This window comes from Pelophylax lessonae, assembly GCF_965119305.1.
Source record: "Pelophylax lessonae genome assembly, chromosome: 4".
Lineage (NCBI taxonomy): Eukaryota > Metazoa > Chordata > Amphibia > Anura > Ranidae > Pelophylax > Pelophylax lessonae.
The window spans coordinates 165,926,474-165,953,613 of NC_138771.1; the positions used below are offsets into that span (position 1 = coordinate 165,926,474).

Sequence of the window (27,140 nt, forward strand, 5' to 3'; positions counted from 1 at the left end):
CTTCAATGTTGTTGCGAGGTGAGGTAGTAGATAATCGCTATATTTCACCTCGCATACATTCTGTAGTGAGAGACTGAACGGAATCCGGCCTGGGTTTTTCCAGTCTCTGTGACAGGCTAGGTTCCGGTCCAGAGATTGTGGGTCACCTGAGTCCATGCTCAGGTGGACTTTAAATGAACAGGAAGAGAGCAGAGGAATGCTCTGGCCTGAGATTCGGAAGGGAATCTGATAGAGGAGCTCTGTTTGGACTTTCAAAAGAAAAGGTTTGCTTTACCATGTGTTCTTGTGGGTGATGGGGACCAGCCCCACACTGTATAGTGAGAGAAACTGTTGTTTAGTTTAGCGCTGGACGGCAAGGATTTATTTTACTGTTTTGTTGTTTTTCATATTTGCAAACCTCTGCTAAATAAAGCGGGCAATCCACCAGACTTTAAAGAAATTACCTGCACTCTGGCCTTACTTTCCTGGAAAAGGGGATCCCCGTGAGCTAATCTCCCACAATATATACATGCCATATTCACCTGCTCTGCATAATGGTTTTGCAAAGAGCAGCCCTGATCCTCCTCTACTAGGGTCCCCAGCTAGCGCTCAAGGCTCCTCCTCTTCCCAATGTGCCACCATAGGAAGGCATTTCCTATGGGGCACACCTAGTGGCTTGATCTCAAGTCATGCTACCTGTGACCATTGACAGCGACAATGTGAATTGACCCCGCTCCTTGCTCCCTCATCACAGGATTTGATTGACAGCAGCAGGAGCCGATGGCTACTGCTGTTGGCTCTCTGTCCTGTGGGGGCGGGGGGGGGGGGTGAGCAGAGGGATCCCCTGCTCTCAGGCACAACGCTGGATTAAGATTAGGCTCAGATAAGTATGGGGGGGGGGGTTGTGGAAGGGGGCGGGGGCTGGGGAGTTCTTGTGCACAGAAGGTTTTTTTCCCTTAATGCAGAAAATGAATTAAGGTAAAAAAACCTCCTGCCTTTAGAACCACTTTAATATTTACAACTACAAGAACATTGGCAAGGACAAATAAAGAATGTGATATGCTAAAACTATTTCACACCCAGGGCTGCTCTATATTACAAAATTTATTTCAATAATATTAATGAAAGAAAACAAATCATAATTGCCAGAAGAGAAATGCAGTTTGTAGTCTTCCTTTATATTGGTGGCCTGTAAACAAGTGTCCCCTTACATTGATGGTCATTGGTCAGTGAAGAGATCCCTTACTTTGGTGATCAGTAAGCAAGTTTCTCCTTAGATTGTGGTTCAGTGGCAGAATTACCACCTTAGATTGGTGATTGAAAGAGGGGTCTAACTACACTAGTGGCCAGTGGAATAAATGCTCACTAAATTAAAGGATAAGTCCAGTCAAAAACGAACTAACGCTAAGCCTGCTCTTTGCCACATTCTAAGACTTTTCTATCTAACTCTGTAAAGCAAAAATTACTGTACTTACCTTTTCTACACTCGACCTGGTCTGATCAGTTGTCAGGGGCGGCTTCAGCATAGTGGCGGGTGCAGGAGAGGCAATCGACAATGGAAACCCCATTGTAAGTCTATGGGTAACGTCACTTCCCATTCATTTTACAGCCATTGTCGGTCCTCTCCTGCACAGAGCTTCCGTCGCTGGAGACCAGACCGGATTGGGTGTAGAAAAGGTAAGTACAGCGATTTATGCTTTACAGGGTTAGATAGATTAGTCTTAGAATGTGGCAAAGAACATGTTTAGGGTTAGTTCGTTTTTGACCGGACTTTTCTTTTAATTGCCCGTGGGAAGAATGCTTCTTACTTTAGTGGTTAATAGGAGGAATGCTACTCCTCTTACTTATCCTGTTAGAAGGTTTGTGTGCAGTTGAGTACACTGCAATACCAACAATTCACAATGAGGTAAACTGAATGAAGGTTCGTATTTTAGCACAGTGACATGTGTTCTTGATAGCATTAATAGCTCACTGATTGCTTTCACCTGTTGTCTGAAATTGTTCTATGATTAAACTTATACAGAACATCTAGCTCAGGGGTGTCAAACTCAATTACATTGCGGGCCTTTATCAGCATTTTGGTTGCCCTCAAAAGGCAGGTTGTATCTGTAAGACTAGATGTCCAGAGCAAGCCCCCCACCCTCCCTTACATAACAATGTGCTGTTGCTGGGATGAAGCTGGGAAGTAGAAGATTCAGGGTCTTGAGGAAGATCCAAGGTGGGCAGGATTCAGCTGATGGAGTCTGCTGAATGCTGAGACCAGGGGAGGCAGAGACATGGTGTGAGATGGTGCTACGGCTGCAAAGAGAGGCACAGGATCTCTAGGAGGATTCCTGTCCTCCTCACTGCTGCTGACTGCTAAAACAGGGATTTGGGGCTGAGATGAGCCTCTCTGTGGCTGCATGGAGAAGCACAGAATCTGTAGGTGGAATCCTGTTCTCCTCTCTGCTGCCAACTTCTGAGACCAGGGGTGGGGGGAGGAGTTGGGGGCAGAGACGAGCCTCTCTGTGGCTGCATGGAGGAGCGCAGGATCTGGTGGAAGAGTTCTGTCCTCCTCTTTGCTGCTAACTGCTGAAACAAGGTAGGAGCGGAGATGAGGGGGGTGCCACAGCTGCAGGAGAGGTGCAAGGGCCATATGAAGTGGAGGGCCTGATTCGGCAAGTGGGCCTTGTGTTTGACCCATGTGATCTAGCTAATTGAAAAACATGCAATCCCAAATCAACACATCAAAACAACATCTGCTATAACATAAAGTGATTAGAATATCAATGGATTAACATGTTGATGTACCTAATTTGTCCTCTACTTTGATTTATGCAATATGGGAAGAAACATTTAGGGCTCATTCAACATTGACCCAAGCATGTAAACATACTGTTACCTTCATTATCAACTCCATTCTTTTAAATGTACTACTTATTGGTCAAAAATGTGCATCCTAAGCAGACTTACTTACACTGTAACTGATCTCCAAAGTTTGTTTTGTTGTTAAACATGAACAGCTAAGTCCTTATTCATTTCTGTAACCAATTTTCCTGGACACTGACTAAGGCAGCCAATACATTGTTCGAATCTCAGCTGGTCCAGCAGGAACCAGCCGAGATTTGAACCGTGTACTGGCAGGCTGAATGTACCAAGTTGATCAGTTGATCAATTGATCAACTTGAGTGCAACCAGCACGCTGAGTTTTACCTGCGATTATTGCTAGCTGCTGCTAGCAATAATCACTCTCTTCTCCCTGCGGGTAGACGGCTTACCTCGCCCTCCCCAGCCCCTGAGAATGTATAAACCTCCAGATTGGCCTTGTGTTACGGACTTTCATAATTATTTGTATCACCCAATCACTTATTGAATTATTTGTGTTCATATTCATATATACATTCCTTGTTTTTCACATCATTGAACACTTGATATATTACCATTTTCTATACTGGAGTTGACATCATCTGAACTGACACAAGACCAATCTGGAGGTATATACTTTCTCAGTACTTTTTTACTATACTTTTTTAGTATATTTGATGCTGTTACTTATTTATTTTTGTGTTATTTATTTACAATTGTATGCTTATAGTGCCCTTTTTTGTATGTTTTGATATTTGCCTCCACCCCTTTTTTAGGGTCATGTGACCCTTGGGGTTGATCATGTGATTTAATCTACACTATTTAAGCTCCTTTGTGTCACCTATTTGTTAGCCATGATTAAGGCCTGATGACAGAAACAAATTGTTTTTTTTTCACCTGCAAAACAATATTTTAACCGATTTCCATGACACCAGCCTTTTTCCTTATTTTTGCAGTGATCCATTTTACTCTGCCTACTTCAATCTCTGCTCAGGTCTGCTTTGTTAAACGAAACAAAGCTGCCTCCTTTTCTGTTTACAGGAATCCAACACAGGTGGACCGCTCAAGGTGGGGTATGATTCAGGTGCAGGTCAGATCCGCCATCCAAAGGCAATGAAACATCAAGAAGTGGTAACCCCGCACCGAAAATTTAAATCAAATATAGGAGTAATTTTATTCTTCATCACAGGCATCAATACAGGACTGATAAGACATGGGACAGGTAAAAGGTTGACGCGTTTCACGACACAATAAGTTGCTTACTCTTAACCATGGTTATGAGTAAGCGACTTATTGTGTCATGAAACATGTCAACCTTTTACCTGCCCCATGTCTTATCAGTCCTGTATTGATGCCTGTGATGAAGAATAAAATTACTCCTATATTTGATTTCAATTTTCGGTGTGCGGTTACCACTTCTTGATGTTCCTTTTCTGTTTAGACAGATCAAATGGATGTAAATCAGGGCCATCCATTAAAATCCATTCCATTTAGGTTTAGTTTTAGGCAAGAAACATTTTTGTTATGCTTATATTTTGTCTTTTCATGATTTTTCTATTTACATTTGGCTACCAAAAGGTAAAGCTATAGTAATGAAAATAACAGATAATTCACCTTCAATACATATATTGGACGACCTTCAGAGCTTGAACCAATATCGATCTTGCTGACCAATTTTGGGTATTCCATTATCAAACTGTCTATCCAGCTGTAAATCTGAGAAAAATGAAAAGAACATTATAAACTGGTATGCCCTATGCAAATAAAAATATGCAGACTTCATGCTTGTTTTTACTTAGAACTTAATTTTTCACCATGGTGTCAAGAACCCTATGAGAAGCCATTATGCAGATGCGGCTGGTGCACAGAAGATCACAGGAAAGATAACAGGGTGTAGACAGACCTCTGAAGCCAATGGTGCAAATGCAAAGTAAGGGTGCATCTAGGAGGGCTATGATAGCATGGGAAAGGCAAAAAAATAATCCGTTTTTTTTTGTTTTAAAGTTAATGACATATACATCAATGACACACAGTCATCCATGTTTATCAGGTACACTATAGTATATCTAAAGGCATACATTTTTTTTCTTTCTGTCTTTCTGTTGGGAGATCTTCCTTCACTTCCTGGGAATTTTCATCCTAAACAGTTGTCATTGGAACTTTTTCACCCATTGGAAGATTTCTTCTCACCACCTATTCTGGAGACAGCTGATTACCTTTTAGATTTCCTTATAATACTTTCTCAATCAGTCACAACATATAGCAAAACAAGTAGAGGTTGAGTATTCCCAACATATATGCAAGCTGCAATAAAAAACCAAGAGGACGTCTATCCCTTCCTTAATATATCCCCCCCCCCCCAATAAAAAAGGTTTTGACATTACAGTAAACCCCCCTCCATTGCGGGGGTTACGTTCCGGACCCAGCCGCGAAAAGTGAAATTCCGCGAAATAGAAAAACCCTATTAAAATGCATTGTAGGCATGATTTTTTTTACTGTCACTGTACGTGTAAAAGCATTTTAAGGTCTTTAAACACACTTTTAAAACAATAGAAACTCATTTAAACAGATAAAAGATACTTAGAGACAGAGCAAGAGCTATGAAAAACACAAAAATCTTTCATTTTTAATGATTTATATAGTAAAATAACATTACAAAAAAAAACGCGAATTACCGGGACCGCAAAAACTGAACCGCGATGTAGCGGGGGATTACTGTACATGCAGTAAAACTTTACACTGATTGACTGCTGCATGGGGACAGACTAGGAGTCAGAATAAGGATGACAGTTTGAAAACAAGCACTTTAAAAAGAAGTCAACACTAGCAGCTCCGATGTTTTTATTTCCGTGACAGCTAATGTCATGCCAGCTCATACTGCAACTATAGTTACCCTCCCAGTAAAAGTTATTTGCGTGTGTTCTGCTTAGTGTGCTAGTTACACTGTCTGTTCGATGTATTTATAATTGATGGATGTACAGATAGTAAATACAGAGGTGAAAAATGGTATGATATGAAATGAAATTATATGATATATATATGGAAAATGTATATTTGTAGGCTTGTCTTGCCTACTGTATGTCAGTATTGCTGTATTGGATACAGCATTTATTTTAATGCCTGGCACTCACATACTTCAAATCTTGTAATCTGAAATTATACCAACCTCATCCAGTGTATGGTATGTAGAATAAATAAAATTGTTAAAACTTCTTTCTTGGGATTTTGACTCCTTCATTTCTTTCTGCTCCTGATCTAGTAATTCCTGAAGAAAGATTAAAAATGTTAGAAAAGTTAGTCCTGAGTTGGTACAACCCAAAAAAATAAGCATGGTTGCGTGATTTTGGGGATATCAGCTCAGAAGTGGCATTGCCGAAGCAGGATACCTCCCCTAGCTGCTAGGGGAACAGTACAATACTACTTTACCTTGTAAGAAAACCATTTGTATAGAGTGTTTTTTTTTGTTTAAAGCGCAAAAATTTAAAATCGCACAAGTGATCAAATACCACCAAAAGAAGGCTCTATTTATGGGAAAAAAAAGAATATTAATTTTATTTGGGTACAGCGTCCCATGACCGTGCAATTTTCCGTTAAAAAAAGCAGTGCCGAATCGCAAAAAATGGCCTGGTCATTAAGGGAGAAAATCTTCCGGTCCACAAATTGTTAACCACTTAAGCCCCGGAGGATTTGGCTGCTAAAAGACCAGGGGTTTTTTTGCGATTTTTTACTGCGTGACTTTAACGGACAATTGCGCGGTCGTGCGACGCTGTACCTAAACAAATTTGACGTCCTTTTTTTCCCACAAACAGAGCTTTCTTTTGGTGGTATTTGATCACCTGTGCGATTTTTTGATCATGCGCTATAAACAAAAAAAGAGTGTCAATTTTGCAAAAATAACAATATTTTTCACATTTTTTTATATGAAATTCCCCAAAAAAAAATGTAAAAATCTAAATTTTTTAACATTTTCGGCCAATTTGTTTTATGCTACATATGTTTGGTAAAAAAAAATCGCAAAAAGCGTATTTTGATTGGTTTGCGAAAAAGTTATCGCGTTTACTAACAAAGGGAAAGATTTTTGTCATTTTTGGTGTTTTTTTTTTACGCATAATGGTGGCGATCTGCGATTTTTTTTTTCGGTACTGCGACATTGCGGCGGACAGATCGGACCCTTGACTGACATTTTTGAAACTTTTGGGGTTACCAGTGACATTACTGCAGTAATCAGTGCTATACATATGCACTGTTACTGCAAAAATGACACTGGCAGGAAAGGGGTTAACTGTATTGGAGAGGGAGGGGTTAAGTGTGTCCTAGGGGCGTGATTCTAACTGTATAGGGACATGGCTATTGGTGTAAAAACAAAGATCAGCGGTCCTACATAGTAGAACCGTCTGATCTTCATTTTTACACCAGGGAGACTGACGGGCGGCTTGTTTACATAAGCCGCTCCGCCTTTCTCCCTTCACCGGAGCGATCGTAGTGTGACCGGCGGACATCGGGTCCGCCGGTCACACGCACTGACTTGTCAGTGAACGAGCCGCCGCGGCCGCGCGCCTCGGCGGACGCGCGCCCGCCCGCAATTGGCTCTCAAGTCAGTGACAGGCGAGTGACGTACCCATACGTCACTCTGCCTGGACGGGGCTGACCACCGCAGTATATAGTCGTGCGGCGGTCGGCAACCGGTTAAACTATAGAGTAAGGCATTTGATACAATACCTTGCTTCATTTACATACCGCAGTTGCCCCCCGAACGCTGCTAAGAGATAGCCGGCTCTCTTCCTCCCATGTGACGGATGGTGTTTCAGCGTATACTGCCTGTAGTATGGATAGATGGCACCACCTAGAGGAGCTTCATATAATATTTGATCCAAAAAAGCCTGAATACCGTGGCATCTTGTGAGTTGCTACAGCTATTGTTCTTATTTTATAATAAATTTGTCTGCACTTAGAGCGCTTTTCTTTTTGTTTTTTTCTGCTTCAGAGTCTTCCGCATTTCTGAGAAGAGTTGCTCAATGCCATTGGACATCCAGATTTGGGACTTTTATACATTATCTACTGGTATTTATTTTATATAGAAGTCCCTCTTCTTTGAGATTTCCCATCTCCCTTCCCCCTCCCCCCCTCCCTTGTCTGGTAATTTTGCATTCACCCTTCATATGCCAGTGTTTTTTTTTAGCGCTCTACATTTGTGTGTTTTCTTGCTTCATTTACAAGTTAGGGTCTTTCAGCATTGATGGTTTTGTATGAACATGGATAGAAAACTGGTCACAGGAGTGCAGAGGGTTGTTATTAATAGCATATTTTCTGAATGGTCTACATTTGTGGCTGAGGTTCCCCAGGGCACTGACCTGGGACCAAATATGTATAACTTGTTCATAAACGATATAGAGGTTGGAATAAGTAGTTGAATCTAAGTGAATGTTGATGACACAAAGCCAAGCAAGGCAACAACTTCACAGCAGGATATAGCAACTTTACAAGAAGACCTGGTTAAAATAGAAGGGTGGGCATCTATATAACAGATGAGGGAAATGTAAACGAATGCACTTAGGAGCTAAAAATATGAATGCAAGGGGGAAAACCTTTGGATGAATCAAGGATGAAAAAAGGATCTGGGGTCCTAGTAGATGACAGACTCAGCAATATCATGTAATGTCAAGCTGCAGCAAGGCTAAAAAGAGGGGTTTCATTCAAGAAATAAAACTATAATTCTACCACTTCTCAAAACTCTGGCTCGGCCATATCTTGAGTATGTCATCGAGTTTTGGGCACTGGTCCTTAGGAAGGATGTGCTTGAACTGGAGAGAGTCCAAAGATGGGAAACAAAGCTAATAAAGGGGCTGAAGGACCTCAGTTATGAAGAACAACTACACACATATTCTCCCTGGAGAAAAGATGCTTAGGAGGGGATATGATCGCAATATAAAAATATTTAAATGGTGGCTCTAGCATTCAGAGGAAACTGTTTAACCAAAGGTCTCTAAGGAAGACAAGTGGCCAAACAATAAAGTTGGACAAAAGACGGTTCTATTTTAAACAGCCTAAGGGGTTCTTTACTGTTAGCGTAACAAGGATGTGGAGCTCCTTTCCACAGTTGGTGGTGTCAGCGGGAAGTGTAGATACATTTAGAAAACTTTTAGATGTTTTTCTTAGTGAACACAATGTATGTAAAACACACATTGAACTGGATGGACTGGTGTCTTTATTCAACCTAACCAACTGTATAATGTACATGCATTATGTACCGTAACATAAACATCCAAATAAAACTAATTGTTTAGATGTAGGCCTACTTTGTGCTATAATATAATCCAAATTTTGGATGTTAAGGTCTTTAAAAACAACATGTCAAGCAGAGAGGGGGATCAATTTGCATATTTCAGATGTCAAAAATCCCACATACTGTGTAGTCAATTGGAGTACCACAGAAAAAACGTGTAATTTCCCACTCCAGTGCTAATCATAATATTGCTATAAGATACTACTTTACCTTGTAAGAAAACCATTTGTATAGAGTGGTTGGTGAATCCAAACATTTATTTTCAGAGACTGGGCTATTGTTTTTTGGGCTTTTACCACTTCAGCTCTGGAAGGTTTTACCCCTTAATGACCAGGCCATTTTTTGCAGTACGGCACTGCGTTATTTTTACCAGACAATTGCGTGGTCGTGCGACGCTGTACCCAAATAAAATTGATATCTTTTCCCCCCTACAAATAGAGCTCTCTTTTGGTGGTATTTGATCACCTCTGCATTTTTTTTTCTTGCACTATAAACAAAAGAACCACAATTAAAAACAAAAAAAAACCTTCTGATATAAAAAATTCCCCCCAAAAAATAAAAACATTTTACTTTTTTCATCAATTTAGGCCAATATGTATGCTGCTACATTGCTACATATTTTTTTAGTAAAAAAAATCCTAATAAGTGTAAATTGATTGGTTTGTGCAAAAGTTATAGCGTCTACAAACTATGGGATAGATTTATGGACTTTTTATTTTTTTAATTGTTGTTACTAGTAGTGGCGGTGATTTTTAGCGGGACCGCAACATTGCGGCGGAAAAATCTGACGCAAATTATACTTTTTGGGGACCAGTGGCATCAATACAGTGATCGGTGCTGAAAAAAATGCACTGTTACTGTATAAATGACACTGGCAGGGAAGGGGTTAACACTAGGGACAATCAAGGGGTTATGTCTGCTTCTAGGGAGTGCTTTCTAACTGTGTGGGCAGTGGATATACTAGAGGTAAAGAGAGATCTGCGTTTCAGCTTAGCTAAAACACAAGATCTCTCTTCTCCTCCCTGTTCTTTCATTCTGCCAAACGATCAGCGGGACCAGGTGATCGGCTCCCAGTTGTGTCCAATCACAGTGGGAGCAGCACTCTGGCGGGCTGTGTGCGCCCCCGAAATCCAGTTTACAAAATCACATACATGTACGTGATTTTGCGCAGTGGGCGGTCCGGAAGTGGTTAAAGAAATAGGTGCAGTGGTGCACAAGTATCACAGAAAAAAAGAGGTTAGTGTAATTTCCCACTTTGGTATTAACTATAATATCGCTAAAGCACCGGATATAACTTTACCTTGTAAGAGGACCAAGCTGCACATATAAAGTGTTTGAGCAATCTAAACAATGATTTCTACAAACTCGACTATTGTTTTTTAGGCTTTGAAGAAATAGTTGTAGAGGTGCAGGAAATCTTAATACGACTAATTAAATGAAAACGCAATATCTATTTAAAAAACAGATAGTTGTTACCTGAACATCTTCTATCATTATGGAATACTCAATATTGTTGGATTCCAAAAAAACTTTAACATTCTGTAAAACAGGGAAAGGAACTCTCATGTCTATAGGAAGTTCAGGTCTTGTAGGGCTGCGCCAAAAATCAATCTGAAATACAAATAATCTATATTATTAGTCAACAAAAAAAGAAGAATTTGCATAACTTATATTTAACAAGTTTTTTCTATACCAGCATAAAAGCTGTTTAGTTAGGATAACATTGCTGTATAAACTGCAATCATACAGTATGCATAGCTCCCAACTGTCCCTGATTTGGAACAAAGTCCCTCTTTCTTCCTCATTTGTCCCTCATTTTGGTCTGAATTATAAAGTTGTATATAAAATGCACTATTTATCTTTCCAAAAGTGTTTGCTAGTGCTAAACCCTTCATCCAACTTTTTTTTTTTTTTTTGCACATTTAAAACACCAATATAAAGGAATAGTAGTGGTAAAAAAAGCACTTGTGGGTTTAACTAATCTTTTTTTTTTGGTATAATTTTCCATTAAGGGGGTGTGGCTGGAGGTGTGTCCTATGCCTAGATACGTTTTCTAGTAGGTGTCCCTCGTTCCCATCTCAAAAAGTTGAGTGTGAGTATGATGCTACATACACAAGAAGCAAATACTGGCTAACTATGCCCAATGTTGTAATTGTAGAGTACAGACTCATAAAAACATCATATGTTGATGTAAAAGAATATGTGCACCTTTTCAGCAAAATGTTCTCTTTAGGCTCCTTGTACACGTGACGTTGTAAATGGCCGTTTAGGAGCAGTTGGGCGTTTTTTTCAGAAGCCCCTGAACCCATCTACATTTTATCTTTTCTGTCCATGTACACAGGGTCGTTTACAGTCATTTGCAGGCAGTTGAGTTCAGGGACGTTTTTTGGAACGCAATTATTTGGAACGTGTGTTTCCCGGCGTTTCAAACGCAGAAACGCGGCCGAACGTGACCAAACGTGATTTAACGTACGTTAAGCCATGTTATAAGTTTTTTGTCTTCCATTCAAAATCAATGGTTCCCAATGGGAGCCTATTGATTTGAATGGAAGTCGCACCGCAAGTCGGATCAGGATGATCCGACTTGTGGCGCAACTTGCACTGTGAGAATCTTGAGGGGGAACTCCACGCCAAAAATGGGAAAAAAACTGTGTGGGGGTCCCCCCCCCAGGTTCCAAACCAGGCCCTTCGGGTCTGGTATGGTATTTGAGGGTAGCCCCGGGCCGAAAAAACGGCATGGGGCCCCCCCCAAAATCCATACCAGACCCTTATCCGAGTATGCAGTCCGGTAGGGCAGGAAGGGGGAGGGGACGAGCAATCGGCCCCACCCCCCCTGGACCATACCAGGCCACATGCCCTCAACATGTTGGTGCTTTGGGGCAGGGGGAGCTCTGCACCCCCCACCCCAAAGCACCTAGCCCCCATGTTGTTGAGGACAAGGGCCTCATCCCCACAACCCTGGTCGGTGGTTGTGGGGGTCTGCGGGCAGGGGGCTCATCAGAATCTGGAAGCCCCCTTTAACAAGGGGGGCCCCCAGATCCCGGACCCCCTCCCTATGTGAATGGGTATGGGGTACACTGTACCCCTAACCATTCACCCCATAAAAGGCAGTGTATGTAAATAACAACAGGAGACGTTTTGGAAAGTTTATTAAAAATCTTCATCTTTTCTTCTCTGCTCTGGTCTTCTCCCTCTCTGTGACATGAGGGGGTGGGGCCTCCCGATGACGTAATCGGGGGCCACGCCCACAATGGCTATATAACAAGCTGCAGAGACCGGAGACCGGCATAATAACCGGAGACATCATCAGAGGAGGAGCGGAGGAAGAAGAAGAAGAGAAGAGCCGAGGGCAAAAGAGCAGAAGAGCGGACAGCAAAAGAGCAGAAGAACAGAAGACGAGGAGAGGGAGAAGACCAGAGCGGAGAAGTCCGGATGAAGATTTTTAATAAACTTTCCAAAACGTCTCCTGTCATCCCCTCCCCCTTCCTGCCCTACCGGGCTGCATGCTCGGATAAGGGTCTAGTATGGATTTTGGGGGGGGACCCCACGCCATTTTTTTCGGCGTGGGGCTACCCTCAAATTCCATACCAGACCCGAGGGGCCTGGTTTGGAACCTGGGGGGGGGACCCCCACGCTGTTTTTTTTCCCATTTTTGGCGTGGAGTTCCCCCTCAAGATTCTCACAGTGCAAGTCGCCCTGCAAGTCGGATCATCCTGATCCGACTTGCGGTGCGACTTCCATTCAAATCAATAGGCTCCCATAGGGAACCATTGATTTTGAATGGAGGCAGAAAAAACGCTGCTAAAAGCAACGTGGCCAAACGTGCAATAACGCAAATGGAAAAAGCTACTGAAAGCACGTTTAACAGCTGCTTTTTCCCGGCGTCAGAACTAGCTTTGCAGCACGTTTTTTCTAACGTCCTGTGTACATGGAGCCTTAGTTGTACCTCCAGGGCCTGGCCAAGGACAAGGAAACAAAGGCACATCAAATGCTACAGTAGGGAATGGGCATCTGGGTTGTCGACCCATTTCTTATGCAGATTGCAGAAAGAGCCTCTCTACTAGAATATTCTGCAGTGCCCTGCTGTCAGTATGACAACCTATCCTGCTCTGCATATTAGGAATGTTGACAGCAGCTCAAACAGTCCCTACAGGCTTCATTCATGAATACGATGTGACATAATGTCAGTTCCAGCAAACTTGCATTTGCAAAAATATTTTTTTTAACTTCTTCCTCCTCTTTTATTCTTTTTTTTACATTTTTTATGTAAAGGTTTTTCATTTTTTTTTTGCATTCTTCTAAGTATAGAATTAAATGTGATTGGTCAAAATTGGGAATTACAATTTAGTCCCTTTTATTTTTCCTCACTCACAAAAAAAAAAAGGCATGTACAGTATATATATATATATATATATATATATATATATATATATAGTGAGTCTACATTAAAAGACATTGTATTTGAAAACATGTAAAAAAAAAACAACATCTGCCCACCGCCATAACAAGAGGCTTATTGTCATAGGGACTGTGTTAATATTAAAAATGTGCAATAGAAATGTCAGCTAGAAAGTGAATGGTACAAATAGCACACTGGCCCTTAGAGATGGAAATACAGAAGCAGACACACATATCCTTGTTTTCAAGATGGAAAATCTTGCTTCACCCAACTATTTATTCTGTTGCGTGTTAGTGTCGGTTCACATATGTGCGGCTGCGTCAATCGCATATAATATCAGAGCGCACTGCTCCTTCATTATATGCGATCGGTTGTGCGGTGCGAATTCAGCCATACACTCTGTATGGCTAAATTCGCACTGCACCCGCAGCAAAGACGCACATGACCCTTTTTTTGAGCCGCATCAGGATCGGATCGCACAGTGGTTCACACTTGTGCGATCCGATCCTGTGCGAACTGTAAGATCGCACTGCGATATGCGATCAAACTGGGGGTGTCGCTAGGATTACATTGACACCCCCAGCGTATCGCATATGGCAGTGTGAACTGCCAAGGGTGCGTTTGCGATGCGGGAACAGGCTGCGAATTCGCAGCCTTCCCGCATCGCATAAGTGTGAACCGAGCCTTAGCTAAGGTCAATAAGAAGTTGTTTGTCAATAGATTAACTTCAGCAAAAAGAAATCTGATTGGTTACTGTGCGTTACTAATATTTAGTTGTAATTTAAATATTAGTGTTTAAAAGCTATAGGTATAGAAATTGGTATTGGTACCTGTAAATGTTTCAAAGCTTCCAACTGTCTCAGTAGATAAAGCTGAGTATCATCTTTGGCTTGAACGCGTAGAACTTGATCTCTGTAATATATTGTTTTTTTTTTTGTTAGGCTTACTGTACAAACATGCACAGTATGGCTATACGCACACATACAAACATAAGACACACACACACATACAGTATATATATATATATATACAGACACACACACACACACACAGCTCAAAAAAATTAAAGGAACACTTTGAAAACACATCAGATCTCAACTGGGAAAATGATCATGTTGGATATCTATACTGATATGGACTGGGTAATGTGTTAGGAACGAAAGGATGCCACATTGTTTGATGGAAATTAATTAGGAACATTACCAGCCTGCTTACATCACTGTCAAATACATATGTGTTTTCAGCTTTTATACCTAGTTGTGTATGAGATAGAAGCACACAAGGGGGAATTAAAAAGCTTATCACAGTATAGGTCAGGGAACTACACTGATCAAAAAAAATTAAAGGAACACTGAAAACACATCAGATCTCAATGGGGAAAAATATGAATATCTATACTGATATGGACTGGGTAATGTGTTAGGAAGGAAAGGATGCCACTTCATTTATTGGAAATGAAAATGATCAACTTACAGAGGGCTGAATTTAAAGACACCCCGAAAATCAAAGTGAAAAAAATGATCACGCAGGCTAGTCCCTCTTCTTGAAATGTCATTACAGAAACTCAAAAGTATACTCAGTAGTTTGTATGGCCCCCACCTGCTTGTATGCATTCCTGACAATGTCGGACCATGCTCCCAATGAGATGACAGATGGTGTCCTGGGGTATTTCCTCCCATTTCCTCCCAGATCTGGACCAGGGCATCACTGAGCTCTTGAACAGACTGAGGTGCAACCTGGAGGCATCCGATAGACGGAAACATAATGTCCCAGAGGTGTTCTATTGGATTTAGGTCAGGCGAACGTGGGAGCCATTCAATGTTATCAATTCCTTCATCCTCCAGGAACTGGCTGCATACTCTTGCATATGAGGCCCGGCATTATCATGCACTAGGAGCTACTGCACCAGCGTGGGGTCTGACGATAGGTCCATGGATTTCATCCCTATACCTAATGGCAGTCAGGGTGCTATTGTGTAGCCTGTAGAGGTCTGTGTGTTCCTCCATGGATATGCCTCCCCAGACCCTCACTGGCCCACCACCAAACCGGTCATGCTGAATGATGTTACAGGCAGCATAACAGTTTCCATGGCTTCTCCAGACCCTTTCACATCTGTCACATGTGCTCAGGGTGAACCTGCTCTCATCTGTGAAAAGCATAGGGTGCCAATGGCGGACCTGCCAATTCTGGTGTTTAATGGCAAATGCCAATCGAGCTCCACAGTGCTGGGCAGTGACCACAGGGCCCACTAGAGAGCCCCGGGCCCTCAGGCCACCCTTATGACGTCTGTTTCTGATTGTTTGGTCAGAGACATTCACAACAGTGGCCTGCTGGAGGTCATTTTGTAGGGCTCTGGCAGTGCTCATCCTGTTCCTCTTTTCACAAAGGAGCAGATACTGGTCCTGCTGATGGGTTAAGGACCTTCTTTGGCCCTGTTCAGCTCTCCTAGAGCAACTGCTTGTCTCCTGGAATCTCCTCCATGCTCTTGAGACTGTGCTGGGAGACATAGCAAACCTTCTTGCAATGGCCCATATTGATGTGCCATCCTGGAGGAATTGGACTGCCTGTGCAACCTCTATAGGGTCTAGGTATCGCCCCATGCTACCAGTAGTGACACTGACCCTAGCCAAATGCAAAACTAGTGAAAAACAGAAAAGATGAGTAGGGGAAAAAATGTCAGTGGCCATCATCTGTAAAACCATTCCTGTTTTGGAGGTTGTCTCATTGTTGCCCATATAGTGCACCTGTTGTTAATTTCATAAATATCAAAGCAGCTGAAACTGGTTAACAACCCCCTCTGCTACTTAACTGACCAGATCAATATCCCAGGAGTTTTATTGACTTGATGTTATACTCTTACTAAAAAGTGTTCCTTTCATTTTTTAAAGCATGCAGTTTCCAAAAGAGTCTAATATTTAAAAATCCTATGCATATAGCAGACTGCATGCATTATCAATAACACATGAGTAAAAGAAAGTATAATATACTATGTTAGGCATATACACATGTGCAAAAGGAAATATTTTAATCCGTTAATCCATTATTCGCAAATAGCAACAATGCTCCACAAAACCATTCTGGACTTAGACACAGTAAATCTTGATTTTTTTTTTTAAATGAAGATTGATAAGCAAAATTAGCAACTGCATATAAAAATCATAAATGTCTACATATGTGCAGGATACATGTACAGCAAGTTTTTTATACTGTTATGAATACATTTTGATAAGTATACACTCTTCTCAGTGACATGGTAGTTAAATTTACTTCTAGGTCAATGAAATGAGCAAATTACTTACCCAACAAAAAGCTCTTGGCTGTACACAGCCACTAGAAGGAGGGAGATAGCTACCAAAGTATTCATATCTGCTACTGTTTGTTGAAAAATGAACAAGCAGAAATGCTGTTTTTTATAAGGCTTTATTTCAATTATCAAGGTCTTTTTAAATCAGCAGTCATTACTCATTTCAACAGTTATGACCTAGTAGATAATGCTTAAATTAGTTTTAAGGCGTTGAGCTGCCAATTGATTTGAGGACATTGCTTCCCAGTGAAGCTGAGTTTGGATGTGTTTCATTTTGTAAGTAACAGCAAACACCTTAGGTAATCACTCACATGATGAAAGTCCATGTGCTAGGTTATTGTTTTCCCCAAAAAAGCTGGGGCTTGGTTTGTTTTTTCACCCTCCTCCAATGTTAGCTGCAGGCAATGCTAGTGCTAGGCACTTGTGGCACATGCCCTGCCTCTGCTGGTATATGCCCCGGCGCTGTGATACAGGTCTGACACGCAGCTGGCAGAGACAGAAGCTGGCAACTGCATAGAAAAAAAAAAAGGGTGATCGCAGCATCGAGACCTGGGGCAATCACCAACAGATTTCAGGGAGGGAGTGGGAATTTGTGCTGAAGATGGTTTAGTCACTGGGGGGATCAGCAGAAAGGGCACGACTAAGCTACTACGACTAAGCGGACGCTTATCCGTGAAACGCGTCAACTACTATGCGTTCATCTCTTGTCTCTGACTATATTATAGATACACTTTGAATTGATTTTATCTTTTGGATACGAATAAAACAGATTTTATATTTTTCACCTTCAAGTTGGAGTGCGGCTTTTTCTCTCTATACATTTTAGTCACTGGGGTATACTTACTTGTCACCCTTGCACTGTTTATGTTATGCATTTCTGGATTTTGCACATTATGCACTCCTGACCTCTGCAGTCTGTGTAACGAGCACTCCTGACCTCTGCAGTCTGTGTAACGAGCACTCCTGACCTCTGCAGCCTGTGTGACATGCACTCCTGAGCCTGAACTCTTTGCATGAAGCTTTCTTGACCGAAAGCAGAGTAGGCTCAGATTTTATTTACCTTACCCCTTTAAGCCCCTCCCACAGTTAATGCAGTTTCCTCAAACCCACCATTCATCCCGATGTGCCCTACAACATTGCTCTCCTTCAGATGCCAAAGACTGCTGCAGGCCTTTTAAAATCCTAGCAAGGCTTCTGATTTGATATGTGCAGATTCCTCAAGCTGGATTGGGACAGTTTGTAGAGACCAGATCCACTGCTGGGTTCAATCGATTTGCTTCACAAAATGAACTGGCAAATAGGGTCCTTTGAAAGTAAAATCTTTATTAGATAAATTATGACATAAGGCTCCCATAATGCTCTGCATAGTATTGATCATTTAAGAAAGGAATACCTACTGCTTTCCTGACACAATTACCAGAGGAATGTGGAAGTGAATGCCCACTTTGCATTGTTAGCTTTGACTCTGAATACTCAATTATGTGCAAAGGTAGGATTTTGTAAGCGATTGCAAGATTGGAGTGGACTTATCTTTGCTAAGTGGGCAGTTTTTATTCCATTAGTGAATCAATCGCATACTGTCATACTTACCTAGTTAGATCGTGTTTACCATATCTGTGAAAAGACATGAGTGAAAACTCTCACAGCTGTTGTGGTCATTTTAGGACATAGAGATAAAGCTGTACTCAGTGTATTCCTTTCTGTGAACTCCTGGTATTAGCTTGTTTGCTGTCCTAAAAGGGTACTGCCAGGGAACAAACATTACAACAGGAAAGAAAATTTAACTATTAATGGTAACTGTCTGTAAAATCATTGATGCTATGGTATAAGCCTCATGCATTTAAGGTTATTATTTTTGAAAAACTGTAACCAGTCCTTGGGATATAAAAAAATCTACATATAAACACTACATTCAAGCTCCAAGTCTCCAAAAAAGCATTGATTAGCACTGTATTTTTCTATATACAGTCAATACCACACACACTACTCCTAATCAACATTTCTATCCCTCACTAATGAGGCTAATTTTGAGTTCTCACACAGGATTCGCACAACTTTTAGCCAAAATTCATACATTTTACTAATTGGATTTAAATGGGTGAATCCTGGATGAATGTTGTGTCAATCTTTTGTAAAACAATTATAAATACCCCACTAAATATCATTCATCTAAACCACTTATGTGAAACACAAGGCCCATGGGCCAAATCTGGTCCCCAGGCCTTGTCATGTGGCCCTCGCATTGAGTTCTGCAGCTGGAACGGGGCAGGACTCCATTACACCACCTCTTGACCTCGCCCTCCGCTCCCCGCTGTCACTTGTAAACACAATGCCCGGCATTGGAATGGTGGATTGGTGATTTTTGACGTGTAAGTGTGCTGCTTTCAATAAAGGTGTCTTATGCCATTTTTTCAGTATGTTGCTGACACTAAACCATCTCCTTCTAGAAAAACGTGCTATGCTAGAATTGTTATATGCCAGCCCCATTTGTTGGCAAGTTTTTTTTTAGGAAGATCTGAACTAAGCCTTTATTACTGGTATTTCTTCCTATGCCAAAAAGCTAGTTGATTCACAACTAGCTGATTGTGGGAAATGGAAGCAAGACGAAGCCCCTCCCTGTATAAAACTTCCTTGTATCTTCATCTACTGCCTTTTCATGGCAAGCAAATTTAGAAATATCGGTGTTAGGGACCTACCTACAAAGTATTTATCCAATGAGGCTATTGGGTCTGCTGGGGATTGCTTCTCATGAGTGTAAAATCCTGCTTTTGCCACTTTCTTTTTCTGTTGATCATGTGTCTTTCTCTGGGTCCTTTTGACCAACTGATGCACCACCTTAACCAGCGGGCAACAACTGGAAACAACCCCTGCTTAATATTAAGTCACATCCCTTGGCACTGCCTAAGGCAGCCGGTTTGATCCTTGCCTATTTTGTGACTAATGTGTGTTTAACACTCTGGCATACTGTTTGCATGGTAATACATTATAATGGTTATATTAAATTAACATTGTGGCCAACAGAATGCACTAACAGACATGTGAATGCACGTTAAAATGGTTGCAAACCCCCAGGTACTGTTTGTACCTATAGGTAAGCCTACGATAAGGCTTACCTATAGGTATTGTAATTATCTCCTAAACTTGCACTGTTTAGGAGATATTTACATTACATGCAGCCAATGACGTCATCAGCGCATGCGCTCTGAAGTGCAATGGCGTCACGTGGCTTGGGCCAGTAACACAGCCGGAGTCCGCAGAAATGGAAGGAAGATGGCAAAGATGGATGCGGCCTCCAGCGAGGATGACGCGGGCGTCGTTTGCAGGTGTCACATAATGTGCTAGTATGTGTCGCATATTAGCACATTATGCATTTACTTTGCAGGTTAAAAGAAAACGTGAGTGAAGGTGCATCCAAAAACACAACTTTTTACCACATTTTTTGCTGCTGGCTTTGAGCCAGTTAGATTTATTAACTTTTGATCTGCCAGATTAGCAACATTATATACAGCAAAGAGTGTTACTCAAACAACCTATTTAGCTTATATCAAGTCGTGTCATATGGATATTCTGTTTTACTTTTAGTGGAAAATAATAATTGAACCTTGTCATTTCCTGAAGGTGCCTGAGATGCTAAACCGCCCAAATTTTGATCTGTGTGGCCACTGCCCCTCAACAGAAGTCAATGTATCAATCAGCTTCTGTTCAACATACCTATTGGGAAAAAAGCAGCATGATCAGTGGCTGCTGCCAAGAGCTAAAGTGCTGATCTGACAGCCAGTGGCTGCTGCCAAGGGCTAAAGGGCTGATCTGACAGCATAGGACCCCCCCCCCCGCTGTCAGAATACAACGCAGTGAGGCGGATCCCCCCATCTACCTCAATTGTGTGGATGGAGGAAATGGTTTAGTTTTTTTTTCATTCAGCCCACTGCCTGAATTAAAAAAATGGAGCCGTGTATGGAACCAGCTTTAAGCCCATTGCAGGACATTTTAATGGAACATATGGTGGAAGTGCCAACAAAGAAAAATGCTTGGTTCAATCTATAAATTTCAAACAACAAGGAGCTCATTACAGATTTGTAAGTAAGTTAGAGACAACTTGGGTAAAAGTGGTCATGTTGTAATCACGTTACAACAGGTGTATTAGTCATCTTCCATTAGGTAACAAATATATTGGAAGAAAATTAAAACATGTGTGGCTTAATTCTAGTTTAAAAAAACAAAAAAACAAAAAGTATTTGAAAAAGGAATGTATTTGAAAGTGGAATTCCAGTTTTCAATAATGCAAGAAGAAATACCAGAGAACAATTAGGACAGCTAAAATAGAATACGAGAAACACATTGCTAAAACAACTAAAACAAATCTATAAAAATGTTTTCAAACATATTAATAGTAAAACGTTTCTGCCAAATATTGATAGGCCCCATAAAAACAGACAGTTGGTCACAAATAAGGGAAAATGCATGTGTAATAAATCTTTTTTTTTTCTAGTTTATTTTTTACAGTTAAAAAAGACAGTTTTGTCTTAACAGTAATATTAAAGGCGTTTCACCAAAAGAACCTCTGTGGCTAAGAACTTAGTTTGGTAATAGCTAATAGCTTCTTTTTCTCATTTTGTTTTGGCACAGAGCTAATGTGGTACCAATTTACAAAAACAAATTGAGATACAGTATATACCAGGAAACTGCAGAATAATCAGCCTAACATCAATTGCATGTAAGGCATCTAAGAGAATGGTAGGGAGCTCTGTTTTTATTTGTAATAAAAGCATCATAAATGACAACCAGCATACGTTTATAAAAGTTACGAAAGGCTGTTCTTGTCAGACTAACTTGTTATTGTTCTAAGAGAAAGGAAGTGAGAAACTGGATGGTGGAAGTCCAGTGGATGTTGTTTTTCTAGATTTTGCTAAAGTTTTTGATACTGTACCTTATGAATGTTTGATCTCTAAAATAGGGTCTGTTGGAGGAAACTGGTTACAAGAACAATCCAGAGTGTAGTAATAAATTACTCATTTATTTAAATAGACTAAAGTTGTGAGTGGTGTGCCCCAATGTTCTGTCTTGGTGCTAATGCTGTAAATTTGTTTATTAATGACAAAGAGGTTGGAATGAAGAGCTCAATTTCAGGGTTTGTCAAATGATGCTGGGAAATACATTTGTCACAGGATGCAGCATCATTACATGTAGACCTTCATAATATAGGGGGTTGGGCAGCTACATGACAGATACGTTTCAATATTGAGAATAGTAAAGGTATGCACTTGGGAGCCAAAAATACACATGCAGATTACACATTAGGAGGGGCTCCCCTGGAAGAATCTGGGGGGTACTTGCAAAAACTGACATGCATTAAATAGGGCATACATAGAAAAGGTCATACATAGAGATAAAACAGTTCTACTTTACAAAACACACAGCTTCTTCTTGAATAAACATTTCAGTTTTGGTCACCAGTCCTCAGGAAAGACATTGTTAAACTGGAAAGAGCTCAGTAAAGGGTAACAAAAGGAATAGGAAGGTGGAGGACCTCAGCTATGAGGATTGATTACTTAGATTAGTTATTCACTCTTGGGAATAGGCACTTAAGAGGGGATAGGATTACAATGTACAAATGTATCAAAGGTGACTTCAGTAATTGTACAAACTGTTTATTCTAAGGTCCATGAAGAGGGCATACAGTATATTGAAGGACCCCAAAAATTGCACCATTTTGAACAGAACACACCCTGAAGTGTTAGACGGCAAATGTTTTGAACATTTGTAATTGATATTTTTATATTACAGTTATTTGAAATTAAAAACCACCATCAATTTTACACAATATAGCATATTTACGTATATTGTACATTGACATCAGTCCCTGCCCTCAAGGAGCTTAAAATCGAAGGTCCCGAACTCACATTTATACATACACATACTAGGGCCAATTTAGACAGGAGCAAATTAACTTATCAGCATGTCTTTGAAGAGTGGGAGGAAAGCAGAATACCCAGAGGAAAACCCACGCAGGCACAGGGAGAACATGCAAAGTTTGCACACGTACCTTTAGTGGCATGGTTGGGATTCAAACTGACAACCCTAGTGCTGCTAGGTAAAAGAGCTAACCACTTAGACACTGTGCTGCCCTATTTAGAAAAGTAGACCCCTCAGGGTTTTTGGGGGGTACATCTTGGACTTTAAACCACAACTTTTCAGAAAGCAACTGGCAGCAAAATTAGAAAAAAATCATTGCATAGTAAAAACTACATCCAACAGTTTGTTTAACAACTGTACACAAGGATAACATATACAGTAAGTAAGCCTTAGTCACTTGGTGGGCAGGTCCCAGAATAGAGCTCATTCTGGCTGTCAAGGCTAAAAAACCATTATGTTGTTTTTTTTGGCCATGTATGGCATTTAACCACTTTACCACTAGAGCATTTTGCTGTCTTACGTCTGGGCCACTTTTTGCGATTCGGCGCTGTGCGACTTTAACTGACAATTGCGCTGTCGTGCGACGCCGTACCCAAACGAAATTTACGTCCTTTTTTTCCCACAAACAGAGATTTCTTTTGGTGGTATTTGATCACCTGTGCGATTTTTACTTTTTGCGCTATAAACAAAAAAAGAGCGTTTATTTTGAAAAAATAACAATATTTTTAACATTTTTTTTATATGAAATTCCCCCCAAAAAAGATGTAAAAAACAATTTTTTTTTAAATTTTTGGCCAATTTGTTTTCTGCTACCCATGTTTGGTAAAAAAAAATCACAATAAGCGTATTTTGATTGGTTTGCGCAAAAGTTATTGCGTTTACTAACTAAGGGAAAGATTTATGTCATTTTTGGTGGTTTTTTTTTTGAATGCGTAATGGCGGCGATCTACGATTTTTTTTGCGGGACTGCGACATTGCGGGGGACAGATTGGACCCTTGACTGACATTTTTGACACTTTTGGGGGTACCAGTGACATTACTGCAGTAATCAGTGCTATATATATGCACTGTTACTGTAAAAATGACACTGGCAGGGAAGGGGTTAATTTTATTGGAGAGGGAGGGGTTAATGTATGCCTGGTGCTTACTGACGTGTGTGGGGGGAGGTGACTGAGTGACACAAGGACAGATCCAGGGTTCAGCTATGCTGAACCCTGCAATCTGACCCTGCCTGTCACTTAGGACAGTGGTCCTCAACTCCGGTCCTCAGGGCCCACTAACAGGCCAGATTTTAAGTATTACCTTGGGGAGATGCAGACAAGAGTACTGCAATCACTGAGCAGCAAATGAAATCACCTGCGATGTATTTCAGTTATCTTGAAAATCTGGCCTGTTAGTGGGCCCTGTAGGCCAGGGTTGAGGACCACTGACTTAGGAGATCCGCCCGCTTGTGTTTACACAAGCAGGCGGATCTCCACACTAGATCCCCGACGATCGGGGAAGAGCGGCGGCGATCGCCACTGCTCCTCCCCTGGCCCGACTCCCGCTGTGACTGAAAACAGCGGGTGCGAGCCTCCGGCGGCGCGCGCGCTGCCGAGAAAGGGGAGTGTCTGACGACGTAGTACTACGTCGTCAGACAATAACGAGCCACTCTGCCGCAGTTATATTACTGCAGGCAGAGGTAAAGTGGTTAATGTGGCTCAGAAGCAGCAGAACTCCATTTTGGTGATAATTCAGTAACACAAATTATATCTTTTAGGCTTTGTAGTCCACCATAAAGAATTATATATCACTTTTTTAAGAATAAATATGGCTTGGTATGCTGACGCCTTCACTGGAACTAAGGGGCCAAGCCCAACCCCAGAAAAGCAACCCCACACCAAAATCCCCCCTTCACCAAACGATTTGGATAAGTGCACAAAGCAAGGTCTAGAAAGATATGGATGAGCGCATTTGGAGTGTAGGAACTTGACTGGCCTGCTGACCTCAACCCGATAAAACAAGTGTGTGCCACATCCCTGAGTCATAGGACAAATTGTGGGGGTTCCCCTGGGGGTGGGACTTTTTAGGCACAAAACACAAAAAAGATTTGGATAATTGAAAAGGATAACAATTTTATTATGAAACAATTAAATATATAAACATTAAAATCACAGGCAAGCAGAGAGCATCACAAATATGGAAACCAACCACACATAACAAAGTTGATACCCAACGCGTTTCGAAGTGGCAAGGCAACTTCTTCATCAGGGGTTACTTTGGGTGGTTTTATGGTTTCCGGTATGTAAATTTATACTGCTTGCTAGAGGTAAAAACAAGGATAATTGGAGCCTGGCTGATACTGGATGGTCTAGACAATCCAATAGATGTAAACAGTTGTGTAAAGGAGGTTGACAGAGGGTGTGTCACTGAAATAGTGGACAACTGGAGTCCAATAAGATAGAAGGCTTGCTAAATATGGGCCAAGATAAACTCTTTACAGCGAAAACAGCATAGTAACAGATTGTGGACAAATCTAGCTCCTTTCAGGCAGTGTGACAGAGGTGTGGATAGCTTTTTAATAGAGAGATTTAGAGATGTCAGAGCAGTGGGAATTCTTTTATATACTTTTCTTCCTTGTTCTAAACTGACCACACAAAGCGCAGAAGCTGATCTTTGCTTGCATGGTCTGTTTGCATCCTATGGCTGGCCATTCAGAGGTACTGTAGAGATACACAACAATCACAGCCTGCCTTTAGCACGCACTTCCTTCCAATCACAGCCTGCCTCTAGCACACACCTCCTTCCAATCACAGCCTGCCTCTAGCACACACCTCCTTCCAATCACAGCCTGCCTCTAGCACACATCTCCTTCCAATCACAGCCTGCCTCTTGAACACACCCCCCTGCTCAAGCACAGCCTGCATCTTGCCTCAGGCTGATCAGACTATAGAATACAGGCACACTATGAGTGTGCACAGTCCTGTAACTGCACCCCCATTATCAGGAAGAAGAGATACGTAGTCACATGGCAGAACTTTGTTATCTTGTAAAAAAGGTAAGAAAGACCATTTCTGAAACTAAGCAAAAGTAGCTATGGTGCAAGCATATATATCTGTATTACAAAAGTGTACGTAACATTGTATATTCCCAACTACTTGTGTAGTCCTCTGTTGACCTGTTAGTATCAAGGCGTATAGCTATTATACTCATATTACCAAAGTGCACTATATGCACCACTTATAAATCATTTTTTAATAAAATGTTATTTTATTTAGCACACTATTTGTTTTCTCTGTGTTTCAACACTGTTCAAATTCTAAACTGTTTTTTTCCAACATGATTATAAATAAAATATTCAGATAAAGAAGTCTACTGTCACTACATGTTTCTGCACATTATTATTGTTCACTTAAAGAGGCTCTTTAGTTGTATTTAAAAAAATAAATAAAAGTAAGCTGCCAGTACCAGGACTAGGTCATCCAGCGCCCAGAGCAAAGATGCCAAACTGTGCCCCCCCCTTCCCTTAGGGTTAGGGTCAAGGCGCCCCCATCCGTGCAATAAACCATTGCGCCCAGGGCAGCCGCTACTCCTGCCCACCCCTTGTCCCGGCCCTGTCAGCAGCTACAAATACTGTAGCTGCTGACTTTTATTAAAGAGACACCTCCTTGTCCAGAGATCCAGTGCTTTCCCCACCCAGACCAGTTCTTCACTGGTCTTCAGGTCCCTGGCATGGACATATTAAATGTGGGAAGCTGTTTGGCTCCTTCCCAGACAGCAAGCAATTGTGCTGCAAATTTGAAAATGACTTGTTAAGCTATTGCTAAACTTGCCAGGCTTCACAAGTTTGTTACACAATTGCAGCAAGTCCACATTGCATGACCCAGATCAGCTTTCTTTGTAAACATTCTGCAAGTCTGCTGAAAGTTTGGGTTCAGTCATGTTATGTAATAGTCATCCCACCACAGGGGTCATTGTGGCTGAATTTTCATGTTTTAGACTTGCAGAGCTCTTGCTGTAGACTCACCAGTGCAACTTTGCTCTTGCTAGAGATGTGCCACACAAACTTGCTACAAATTGGAAAAGTGTTAACTAGAACCTGTGCTTCAAGTGCTCTACAAGTGTACAACTTGCCAGTGAAAATGTGCAAGAAAATAAAAGACTTACAATTTAACACTGCCACAAGTTTGTGGCAAGTTTTCCTTCGCTATCTGGGTTGCAGGTTCACAGCCAAATCCCCACTGTGCCTTGTGACATGTCCCAGGAGGTTGTGGGCAGGGAGGGGGGGGGGGGCAGAACACTGAGGCGATTCCAGCAGAAGTTGAAATGGGTGTTGGAAATATGCCCCCCCCCCCCCCCGAAAAAAAAGTCCCAAAAGTGTTAGGGGAGGTGGAAGATCACATTAAATTTCATTACTACCAAAAAATTTACTTGATGCA

General features: G+C 41.4%; 1 protein-coding gene across 1 annotated transcript in view; it reads right to left on the minus strand.

Moving 5' to 3' along the window:
- LOC309552574 (carboxypeptidase A5-like) overlaps nt 1–27,140 on the minus strand; it is a gene marked incomplete at its 3' end in the record, with an annotated part of 71,147 nt that overhangs the window by 19,202 nt on the left and 24,805 nt on the right. The window contains exons 12-16 of the mRNA XM_082253523.1: nt 16,805–16,877; nt 14,336–14,417; nt 10,583–10,717; nt 5,990–6,088; nt 4,438–4,539 (exon numbers count right to left, since the gene is read on the minus strand). Of these exons, the coding sequence (XP_082109649.1) occupies nt 4,438–4,539; nt 5,990–6,088; nt 10,583–10,717; nt 14,336–14,417; nt 16,805–16,877 (491 nt within the window). The remainder of the gene's footprint in view (nt 1–4,437; nt 4,540–5,989; nt 6,089–10,582; nt 10,718–14,335; nt 14,418–16,804; nt 16,878–27,140) is intronic.